Source organism: Diabrotica undecimpunctata, chromosome 6, assembly GCF_040954645.1.
Source record: "Diabrotica undecimpunctata isolate CICGRU chromosome 6, icDiaUnde3, whole genome shotgun sequence".
NCBI lineage: Eukaryota > Metazoa > Arthropoda > Insecta > Coleoptera > Chrysomelidae > Diabrotica > Diabrotica undecimpunctata.
Genome location: NC_092808.1, coordinates 7,520,688 through 7,533,699, shown reverse-complemented (window position 1 = coordinate 7,533,699; position 13,012 = coordinate 7,520,688). Strand labels below are relative to the sequence as shown.

Genomic DNA, 13,012 nt, shown 5'->3' with positions numbered 1-13,012 from the left:
CAAAGAAAAGATCGAAAAGTTCGTCAGCGAAACGGAAAGCGGTCCAGCGAAGAGGAAAACCATCAAACCCCCTGAATATCCGAAGGTAGAAAGTGCGTTGTTCATGTGGTTCCTACAACAGCGGAGAAAGCATGTGCCGGTGAGCGGTGAAATGTGTGAAAAAGCTCGTCATTTCCATCGTGAAATTTCACCAAATCACCAAGCTTTTAGCGCATATAAGGGTTGGTTGGACAACTTTAAACGATGTCATGGAGTTACACATCTCAAAATTACTATGCAGATGAAAGTGGTTTATTTTGGCGCATGTTACCAGACCACACATTGCTGACATCTCAAGAAAAGAACGCCCCTGGTCGAAAAATTATGAAAGAAAGAATCACCTTGTGCAAATGCGTCTCGCTCTCGGGACTCACTAACTTAGTTTGCTGTGGGGATGGCTAACAAGCCTCGTGCATTCAAATCTGATGATCTTCCCGTATGGTATCGAGGGTAAAAAAGTGCATGGGTGACAAGAGATTTGTTCTTCAATTGGTTGCCCTGGTCATCCATCCGCTGATGAACTTCGTAGTGAAAATTGTAGAATTTTTGCAATGTTCTTACCACCCAACACGACAGCTATGATTCAACCAATGGACCAGAATGTCGTCCAGAACACAAACTTGCCCTATCGAAAAGCTTTACTCTCCAACAATTTTGCTGACGAGCAAAGTGGAACGGATCTCGTAGTAGCTCTGAAGGAAGTTAATCTCAAGGACGTCGTTTTCAATTTGGCAAATTGTTGGTCATCTATTTCACAACGTTTGATTCAACTTTCTTGGAAAAACTTGAGCCCAAACTTAGTGGCTGTTGACCACTCTTCATCCAACGAAAAAGACATAATTTTAAGCTCCCTTGTCGCTCAGCTGGCTCATCACAAAAAGACAATAATTACTGAATCTGTGGTTCGAGAATGGGCATCAGGTGGCTGTGAAAAAGAAATTGACACCCAAGAAATGCTCACGGATGAAGAAATTGTAAGGGACCTTCAAAATGAAGAAACGGAAGAGGAGAATGTCGATGATGAACCACCTGATTAAAAACCTTCTGCTGCTGAAGCTGTTAAAGCCCTGAACACGGTCATCACTTGGGTAGAAGACAACCTCAACAGCAGCGAGGAGATCATGATGCTGAGGCGTATAAGAAACAGACCGTTTGATCAGCACGTCGAGACGCGTCCAGAAAAAAATTACAGATTTTTTTATTGCTATCCATTGAAATTTATATAGATAATATGTTTTCATTAAATATATTGTATATATATATTTGTAATAAAACATTTACAATCATTTTCATTGTGTTTTGGCAGTTTTTCTTCTCCCAATAAAAAAGTCCTAGGTAATCCGAACGATGGGATCATTCGAACAACCTGTTTCCCGTTCGGATTAACGCGATCGTACTGTATACATGTACAAATGTCTGAAGAAGGAAAATTTGAGTTTGCTGAAAAACTAAATACTAAACTAAACCGTTATTATATCGAAAGCACATTGTTCATTAAGACTATAATAAATTTATCAGTAATTTTTGGGCGTAAATGGAGCTTTTCATAGATATTGAACAAGCCTTCAAAGCACAATATAGCAAATGGGTATGGCGTGAGAAGTTTATATAAACAAATATTAGCGTACAACTTACCTCTGGATCGTCATCCGTAAGATCTTCTTCGACGACTTCTGCTTTGTACTCTAATAATAAATCACGGACGGGTTTGGAGTCTAATGTACAATTAATAAAGGGGTGCTTCAGCAGTTCTTCACAACCTGGCCTTTTCTGTGGATCCTGAAACAAGGAAAAATAAATATTTTTATTTGCGATTGAAGTGTCTCAACTACTTGGGGTCATTGATACGAACACAGTTTACAACAATTGTTATATTCATTCAATATAAATATACAGAACGTGTTTGTCACCAAGAATTTAAGATGGAAAGGCACAGGTTAAGCGCCAAAATATTTCCCTGGACCAAAGAAATATTAAACAAAATTTTAATTTAATTTAATTTAAATCGAATCCCCACCATTTGAACCATTTTTGAAGTTATACTTCTATACGCGCGCTCCACGTTGAAAATTTGTATGGAAGTGAATCTGTGAAATCATTACATATGTAAGATAATGAGTAAGAGAGAGACAGAAGAAATATTTTCTCTCTCTTCCTCTCTCGAATATAAAAATGTTCCTTTTGTATATATAATTTAATATTATATATATATATATATATATATATATATATATATATATATATATATATATATATATTATATAGATATATATACATATAATATTATACATATAATAAAATATTTATTAATATTATTATTTATGTGATATGTTTTGTATTATTTATTAAATGTTCATAATTATATTAGTCTTTTGTATTTCAAAATAATAATCTCAATAAATCACTGTATGATCCAGAACTGTCAATTTTGAAATATCTTTGTGTCATGTTCTCGGTAGTATAGTAGTCAGTATCCCCGCCTGTCACGCGGGAGACCGGGGTTCGATTCCCAGTCGGGGAGGACTTTTTTATTAATATTATTACATTATTGTCATTTTTAAATACTTATGGATATTGCATTTTAATTTGTATTGTATTATTATATGGAATTGTGTTGCACTGTATTGTAGTGTATTTTTTTTATGTATATTATTGTCATTTTTAAATACTTGTGAATATTGCAGTTTAATTTGTATTGTATTATTATATTAATAAAAAAATAAACAATGAATTTTACTGCAGAGTATGTGTAAAAAAATTTTGCATTCAACTCCTTTCATACATATATGAAAATAAAAATATACATTTTCATCAAAATATTGATTCAATCCTTCATTGTTAGTAAGTTGTTATTAATTCTGTTTCTCTTTCTGCTATGTCTTACCTATAGAATTACATATGTAATGATTGTGCAGATTGACTCCCAAATAAATTTGTAACGGCGAATGCGTGTATAGAAGTGTAACTTCCACCGGCAGTCCCACTGGACTGCCACACCCGTTTTTTTGTTAACAGTTTAAAAAAAAATAGAGCGGTCACCGGTGTCCGCCATGGCCCACTGGAGACGTTCAAAACGAGCGGACACCATAATCGAAGTGTCCGATGACGCGCCGAAAGAAAGAAAATTGCATAATTTCTAGGTTTACTGGGCTACATAGGAATAGTGCGAATGAATTCCATTCGGTATTATTCGTCAACCAAGTGGATGTTCAAAAATAATGTTGCTCCTAATATTATGAGCCGCAACCGATCTGAGTTACTTCTGAAAATGTGGCACTTCTCAGATAACTCTAAGTGCCCAGAAGGAGATCGACTGTATAAAGTGCAACCACTTATAGATCAAATCATAAGCAACATCAAAAAATATTTACGCCAGGGAAAACATTTTGCATCAATGAAACCATGGTACCGTTTCAGGGACGTTTACTCTTCAAGCAGTATAATCCACAAAAGTGCCATAAATATGGCATTAAAATATTTAAATTATGTACTCAGAATGGTGACTATGCAGGCAAAAAGAAGGAAGGTGAATTAGCAGCATCTACTTAGGTCTTTTAGGTAGAATTTGTGTAACTGATAACTAGTGCACAAGCCTTCAAAGAAAGTAAATAAAAACTAAAACTACAATAAATAAAAATAAAATAACAGTTCAAACAACATATAATAATAATGGTTTACACCAGCGATGTTCCTTATTATGTCTTAAGTAAAATATCGTTCTACGCTGATGACACAAAAATATATGCCAATCCAATCACAAACCAGCTAAACCTCCAAATGGACTTGGACTCTATTTTAACTTGGTGTTCCCAGTGGTTACTACCCTTAAACGCGGAAAAATTCAGGTTTGCATCAGTTTGAATCCAGCATTGGATGAGCTCTAGGCTCCTACTCGCGCCAGCCGCACTTCAGAAGGTTTAACACAGTCGGGATATTAATAAGTTTACTCAGTTCGTTCCAATATTGTATCACCGACAAGTTATCTAGTTTTATCCACATAAATTCAAACTAAATTTCATAAATCAGCTATCGTAAGCAAGTTATCGGCGTCCAAAATACGTTGTTGTAGTTATTTAAATACTTGTTAAAACGTTCTTTTCGAAACTTTCATTTCTCCAAGTTTTCTGGGTGGTCCTTCAAAGAAGTATATAAAGTGAAACTATTTCCCTAAGGACAAAACTTGTTCCCCAAGGGAAAAAACCAGCGACCTATGACTGGTGCGCGAAACAAAGGCATCAGGACAAGGTGTAAGGACAAACAAACCTGCATCTTCGTTCAGTCAATGCGATTAAGAGACGATAAGAAAATTATAAAAGAGGCAGAAAAACGAGTAATAGACTGGAACGAGATCAGACATTTACTTGGGATAATATAGTGAAGCATGAAATAGAAAAATCAGAGAAACAAAACTATAAAAATAATAAAATCCATTGTAAATATGTTCTAATGAATAATGAAATGATGTTAAACTAACCCTACATCTAAGGGTACTTTGAGTTTATTGATTAAATACGAAGAAAATAACTAAATAAAAGATGCGAGACTGTGGTCCCAAAAATATTAACTGCAGCTTCAGTGTGGGCGAATATATTGCGCTGCCGTGATGCCAGCAAATTTTCCGCATCAGATGGTTCATTTCGATGCGGGGTTTTAAATTTGTTAATGATATATGTTTTAGTGACGATTTCTGGCGTGCGTGAACGTTCATCATCAAAAACATCGACTAAATTTAGTTTTAGCTTCAGATTTTTACCTAAAGATAATATGAAGACGACAAATGCAACTTGTGGTTCTTCGGCACCATAGTTTTGGAAATTAATTTTGCGAATATAAACACCTTTTACTTACTACAAAAATAAATAGTCTCTTACCTTAATAAGTGCTTTTGTCAGAAAGTCATTAAATTCTTTCGACCATTTGGAAGGCTGTTCAAGTTTGGGTGGATCTGATTTCTGTATCTTAAGTAGAACCCTCATAGGCGACATCTCGTGATTGGGCGGCTCCATTTGAGCAAACTCGATGAGCGTGATACCCATCGACCAGATATCTACCTTATAGTCATAGGGATTGTCACGAAACGTTTCACATAACACTACTTCTGGGGCCATCCAGTAGGGGGTGCCGATGAATGTATCGTGTTTCTGAAGCGTATTCTTGTTTTTGGCCGAAACGCCAAAGTCAGCTAAAAAAGAGGATAGGTATACAGTAAGTTAATTATAAAAATAATTCATATATTAGGAATATATTTAAAATAAATAAGTTGTTAATTTGGAATAATGGTCGAAGTTGCCGCATCAATGAAATCTGTGAATATTTGTGGCGTAGGATATCCTCTGATAAGGCCGATAAACAATTTAAATGAAGCAATCAATTTATTAATCATTCAGTAATAATATAATAGTAGACACTTATAATCCAGTTTAACTGGCAATATATTGGGACTAAATATCGATAACGGATCAAACTACAATAATGAACGGCGTTATATATAGCATGAGAAGTTTTTGAAAGTTTTAATATAGATTAGTTTTTATAGAGTAGCACAGTTCCTGAGAAAACCCTTAACCCAACAGTTATTGGTATCTAATAATTATCTTAATTTGTCGCGCGTGAGCATTTTACTCACAATAGGAATTGGCGGGTTTTTGTAACATAACTACAACAAATACAGGATTTTTTTTTCTTATTAGGAAACTAATAAAAGTATATAACAAAAATAAGTGGTACAGTAGGCAGTACTGTGGACTAGCGCTCCATACTGTGTTCTGTATTTTTAAAATTTAAATAATATACTAATTTTTTTAGAAATTGTAAATCTACAAAATATTGTCTAATAAATAATTCACAATAATGAAATGCATTATCTAAACTTTCTTGAAACTCCCCATTCGTTTTCTCTCGAATAAAAAAGACGCTGCTATACTTACTTGATGTAAAATAGAGACACAACTAACAACAAAAAAGATGTTTAGCTCTACAGACTGCTCGGTCTATGTTAATATATACGTCTATGGTCAAAGGCGGTTGTCAGAATTTTGAGGTTAAAGTGAACTATACAAGTTAATTGACAAATTTCTACCATTTAAGTTAAAGTTGGGTCGTAGTATTATGAATCTGAAATTTACGCTTAAAGTGGATGTTTACTTTAATGTTCACTTTAAATTGTTTATGAAATTGGGAGTTATTAAACATACGATTCAATATTGTTAATATTTGGATTTTTTTTGACCTTTTATTTTTCTATTTGTTATTTATATCTTTTATTGACAGATATTCTTTTAATTTTTTTACTTTTCATTTAATGTCTGTGTTTTGTCTGTGCTTTAAACCGGCTTAGAATAAATATATGATGGCTAGAAACGAATTGATGGAGAGTAGTGAATCGATATGAAGACCGCTATTTCGTGACGATACCCGTGACGCTAGTTCCGTGACGCTTGCCTCAACATTTTACTACAGAGAAAAAGTAATTCAACGCCAGTATGGAAGCTTCGCTTCAAAAAAATTAAAATGTAACATATTATAAGAGAAAGAAAAATAGATGAAGATGATTACTGTAAGGTAAGCCCATTAACGCGATTAGTTTACTGAGGGGTCATAGCAGTAGAATCCCTTTTAGATGGATATTTCTGTGGCGTTTTCTGAAGATATATGTTGATACAATTGGTCTTACTAGGTAATGGTAGGAATATGTCCGCTATTCGTAAAATCAGGAAACCATTGAGGGTATTATTAATGAGCACTTTGCAGCAAATTCTGAGGAACACTGCAGATATTGGATAAGATCATTGAAACGTAATGTAGTATACTGTTAGTCCATGAAGACTTGTTAATGACAACGATGACAATTATTATAAAACAAACTATGACAACTACACCAAGAAAAATTTGTACACCTCCAAAGTACAATAAATAAGATCTCATAAAATTAATATTTGAATGAACGTGTTGGCGATGCCATAGCACCAGGGATAATAAGTACAGCGATGTAACGAAAATACAGATATCTTTTGACAGACTTATGTAGCACCACGTATTAATAATACTTTTTTCCTCACAAAAACAATACAAATATACTTTTGAAAATAGCAGCAGACAAAAATTTATGATACACTATATTTTGTCGAACAGGGCCTGTTCTCTAAATATGTGCCCGTCCAGCGAGCCAGTGACTTTGGTTTTTGGCCTTGGTCACTGGCTCTTCGCACTGGTGTGTGCCGGACGATCTTGCTTATCTCGCCAGCCGATCATCCGAAGCGTCTGGCCACCAAGCTAACGATCTGCCTAAGGCTACGGACATACCGAAGATACATGGATGTGTTCGATGGAGGTCACGGTAGATACATCGATGTCAAAACAAACCTTCATTTTCTTATGAGATCGCAAATACCAAGGATGTTTCACCCGTTTACCCTCGCGACCTATCTTCTCGGTTTACAGCGATGTCGATGCCAGAACAAAATAGTTTGTTTTACATCGCGATCGAGCTGTTAATCGCTTGGTAAATTACAAGTTTATTGGTGGTTTTCAAACCACGTGACATTTGCCTGAAATACGGATGGTATGATAAATATACTGAAATGCATCCAGAATCATTTTCATATAAGCATAAAATCTGTCTGAGTGGTGTTTCTTAAGCTAGTTAAGCTCGTTAAATAGGTGATGGTATTCTCCTAGATACTGCCTTTTTTATTTATAGGACGAGCCGAAAGCTTAAAGCAATTTAAAGAATTACAAATGATCCACTCCTTTTCACTTGAAGACATGCATTCACTGTCGTCACTTTTGTTGCTCATGTACATAATTTTATAATGTAAAAAAGCTAACTTTCCCGGAACACATGTTAGTCACCTCAGAAACCTCAAAGAACACTGAAAGGAAGGTATCTTCGGTATGTTCTGCCCGTCATCGATGTAAACCTCGACCGCGACCTCCACAGCGCACATCCATGTACCTTCGGTATGTCCATACCCTAACGGTCTTCTTGCAGTACCGTCTCCTATCGGAGGTTGGCTCTCACAGCAATCTTCACTTTGTTGGCTGCAGATCTGAACAACTGTATTGAACTGCACCCATACCACTCCTTTAAATTTCACAACCAGGAAATCCTCCCACGTCCCACATTTCTCTTTCCCGAGATTTTTCCTTGGATTATGAGTCTAAGCAGAGAGTACTTTTCTCCTCTCATTATGTGGCCCAGATATTCCAGTTTTTTCGTTTGTATGGTTTTTATGACTTCGCATTTCTTCCCCATCTTCAGCAGAACATCTTGATTTGTTACTCTTTCTGTCCATGGTATTTTCCACATTCTCCTGTAACACCACATCTCGAATGCCTCAAAGTTTTTGATGATTATCTTTTTCAGTGTCCAGGCTTCCATGCCGTACAGCAGAACGGAGAAAACATAGCACCTTAACATTCTTGTTCTTAAGTTTATATTTATGTCCCGGTTGCATAGGAACTTTTTCATTTTGACAAACGATTGTCTCGCTATCTCTATTCGCCTCTTGATTTCTCTTGTCTGGTCATTAGTATCAGTGAAGCAAACCCTTAAATATCTGTAGGACGTAACTCTTTCAACTGGCTGATTATTTATGGTTAAATTCACATTGGTGTATAGCTTCTTTGTTACAATCATGAATTTAGTCTTTTTGATGTTCAGTTTTAGACCATATTTTTTGGTATGGGTGTTTATGTTTTCCATCAAAAACTGTAAATTTGCTAGGTTATCTGTTACTATTAGCGTATCGTATATTGTTAATTAACTCCGTTAATGTTCATACCAATGTTTTGCTCTAGGAGCGCTTCCTGTCGTGCACCCTAACGGTGCACGATCTCAATGCTCCTAAATTGCGGCTGCTCTATCTGGTGTACCTGTGAAATTACTGTCCTCTTTTGGATAACCCGACCCCTTTTAGGGATAAAGGCACGAAGAATGATGACGAAGATATCCTAAATATGCGGCAATAGCACAAAATTCCAAAAAATTTTAGTATTATCTCGTAATTGTACAATTTTATTATCTACAATCATTTTTAAAAAGACGTAGGTTATTAACATGGATACGTAATTTCTGCACTGTGTATATAAATTGCAAATAAACAAAAGTAATATTTTAAAACGCTTTAATTGATGCATTAATGCAATATGTGGGACAACCAATTTAGCCAACGTTCTTCATCAAGATGCTATAAATCATAACGGTCATTTGCTTATATTCATCTATTAAAATCAGTTTAGAGAAGGGATTTAATGTCACTGTGCACAATTTTATAACTAATATTCAGTTGCAAAGCAATTGTATAAAATTAAATAGTCTTTTGACCACCTTCTCGATAAACAATTCTGCTTATTGATTGGCGAATTAATACCTCTATGGGATGTTGTCACTTCATATTTTGTGCGGTGGGCCGATACTTATTTCATCGTTTAATTATTTATCTCTTGCTATTTTGATAACTCTCATTTCCTTAATTCGACTTATGTGAGTATCCCATTCCTTTTTTCTCTTTCTTTTCACTTACGTTGTTCTTCCCACAACAACGTAAGTGGACGTGGGTTAGTTCAGATAGAGGCATTCTATTAAATGGAAATCGATAGAAGATAAAGTAGCTTATCAGATTCTTATAATTTCAGAACTCACGAGAAGTAAAACATTTAAATGAAAATTAATTAGACATAGAGGTGATAAATATGCGAATAAATACTGGGACTGAAAACGCTTATAGAAAATGTATGAGGCGCGACCTCTTTGATCTTCGAACATCTTACTCCGGAAATCTCGTGTCCCCTGGAGCTGGGATTCACTTTGGTATGTGATTTATTTTGGTGTGTTTAATTTTTTTTTTTAACTTTTTAACTTGCCCTTGTATTATAACAACTGTTGATATCAGTTAAACTTTAGCCAAAAAACTGAAAACTTTTCTAAATGTATGAGACATTTCTTCATCAATTTAATAAAAAAACATACATTTTTACTATTCCATGAACACAAAAAAACTATTTTTATATTTCGTATGTAATCAGTGTCGATTTACTTTGTTTATGATGGATAATACAGTACAATGGAACTGTTAAAAATCGAGAATTAGATATATCAAAATCCTAAATTTAGAAATCATTTGTTTCATATCACAGTGATAAATATGAAAGGAATTTGTGGTTAACCCTGAGTGTATTTTATGTAAATTTTCATAAGCGATGTGTTGCGAAGACGTTCACGTTTTTATGTAATAAGCAAACAAGGTATTGAAAGATGACACCCAAGTGAGAATAACTTACTAATTAAAGATATTGGTATTACAGTACGTTATTGATTTTTATAAGTAGCGGTTTGCTGCTACAAGGTAGATTGTTACCGATATTTAATATTGTTCTATAAGTAATTGTTTATTTGTGGCATCTCAGTTTTTCCCAAATATCTTGTTGTGGATAAACCCCAAATTATATTTGGGTGTTTGGGTGAGAATGCTTCATAAAAAGGAAAGAGTATCATAAATGACATATTTGAAAAAATAAAATACAATGTACATTTAAAAAATATAAGAAAATCGTTATTTTCTTTTGTAGTTCACCCTTTATACGACTATTCGTCAATGATTTTTGTTAAACTTAATTTAAAAACTAGAAAATTGTGTTTACCTTATTATACACTCGCGATCATAAAATCCGGGCTACCTTGAAAATTTCAAGTTTCTGGAATATTTTTGCCTCTGGTGCAGTAATAACCTTTTTTTAAGCTAACGTATTTTTTATTTGTCATCAATGTTTGTTTTGAAAGAAAAAAAGAACGGTTTTTTATTGTTTTTACTGAAAAAGCAGAAAACAAACCAAATTGTTGATAAAACAGGCATACGAAAAAAATGGAACATACAGAACGTGGTAAAATGTCAGTGAAATTTCAATAACTAATATCGTGTATTGCCTCCACTTGCTCTAATGACCTCTTGCAGACGACGGGGCATACTCTCAATTTTTCTCCGGATTACGATGTTATGGTATGTTATTCCACTCTGTCACTAACAGATCCTTAAGTTCCTGTCCGTTGTTAGGAGGAGATGTTAGGGGTTGAATACGTTTTTTCAAATCGTCCCAGATATGTTCGATGGGATTCAGGTCCGGAGACCTAGCTGGCCAGGGTAACCTCGTAATTCCAACCTCGTCCAAGTATTGCATACTGATCGTGGCAACGTGCGTTCGCGCCTTGATCTGCATAAAAACGACGTTTTCTCCAAGCATTGCCATGGTATGCATAACATGTTCTTCCAGAATCTCCGTAATGTCCCTTCGTGCAGTTAAGGACCCATTTTCGATGAATTGTAATTCTGTGCGGAAGTCGGAAGATACACCTCCCCAAGCCATGACCGAGCCTCCACCAAATGGCATTCTTGGAGCAATGCAAACTTGTGAAAATCATTCACCGGTTCTCCTCCAAACTCTTACACGTCCATCGGATCCAGCTAGGCAGAAACGGGATTCATCTGAGAATAACTCTTTGCTCCAATCGTTAATTCCCAATGCGCGTATTGTCAAGCAAAAGCTAGTCGTGCAACTCGATGCGCCACGCAAAGTGGCGGTCCTGTAGCCATTACCCGAGAAGATAGTCCAAAAGAACGAAATCTTCTCCTGACTGTTGCAACGCTAACATTGCGATTTCGTACTTCCTGTAGACGATTTCGATGCATAATCGCAGTTGAGGTCCGGTTTCGTAAAGCCTGAAACACAAGAAAACGGTCATCTCGTACCGTGGTCATTCTTCTTCGTCCAGAGCCAGGTCGTCTGGATAGCAAACCCTTCTCCTGAAAGCGTTGAAGCACTCGTTGAACCGTAGAAAGGCTTACGCCAACAGTTCTTGCGACTTGCCGTTGAGTTTGACCGTCTTTCTCAAGCGCAACAATTTGTGCCATTTCATCAACAGTCAAGGGTATTTTTGGCAAAAAATAAACAATAATAAACACTAATAATGGCACTAATAAACACTAATGGTGGCAATAATAAACGTTTGTTCGTTGCGTTTGAACAGAAAGTCGAAGCACAAATGAGACATTTAAAACAAGCGGTAGTTACAGGTACTGTTCATTTTGGGAAGTGTGTGCTTTCCCGCGAAATCGACACTATTGAAATTCTTTGTTGCAAAGGAAACCGCTAAGCCGACAACAATTCCCAGAAACATGCATTAGTTTGTATTTGTGTTATTATTATTTACGATAAAGCTCGTTAAAAATGAAATATCGGTGATTTTCAAGGTGACCCGGATTTTATGATCGCGAGTGTATAAAATGAATCATTATTTATTTACGTCTTCTTTATATACAGTGTATTTATTTCATAGCGATTTCGAAAAAACAAATGGTCATAACTCGTTAAATACTCTGTATAATCTATATCCTGTGCCAAACTCCATATTAAAGAGCAGGGATTATGAGAGGAATCTAGATATAAGAAAATATACAGAGTATCCTATTTAGCACGTTCACGCCGGGACCAGACACATGGGTCTGGTATGATCTTCACGTTCAACCGGGACTGAAATTTAGAGATCTTGCGCTAGCGCCGACACCGATAAAATAGCTATATATGAACTAAATATTATGATATAAGTACCTACGAAATCGTCGTAATGTGCTTTATATTTTAGTTCTGTTACCAGACGCCAGCACCTGGTAACGTCCCACAAAGAAATTTTTTACTCTAGGGGTTTTACCGGACCTCCGTATCTAATATTATTAGTTTTAAGGTCGCGGCAAATTATCATGCACGTATAGTTTCCGCGTTTCCGGTAGGTAGCGTTTTCAGTCCAGCAATCGGACTGCGCGTTCACATTTTCATACATAGAACGTTTCAGTTTGGTACGGTGAAGATGTGTTCCCACTTTTCCAAATATTTTCTTTTTTATTTTCATCATGATAGCATTTATCATTGTAGTTATATAAAATTTCCCCACCGCGTACGAGTTCAATTAATTTTTCGAAAT

The 13,012-nt window shown here is 35.5% G+C and overlaps 1 protein-coding gene across 3 annotated transcripts in view; it reads right to left on the bottom strand.

Moving 5' to 3' along the window:
- The window catches only part of Slik (Sterile20-like kinase), a 73,113-nt gene that overhangs the window by 43,274 nt on the left and 16,827 nt on the right, over positions 1–13,012 (bottom strand). For all 3 annotated transcript variants that reach the window (XM_072534145.1, XM_072534146.1, XM_072534144.1), the window contains exons 3-4: positions 4,911–5,221; positions 1,675–1,818 (exon numbers count right to left, since the gene is read on the bottom strand). In XM_072534145.1, coding sequence (XP_072390246.1) covers positions 1,675–1,818; positions 4,911–5,221 — 455 coding nt within the window. The remainder of the gene's footprint in view (positions 1–1,674; positions 1,819–4,910; positions 5,222–13,012) is intronic.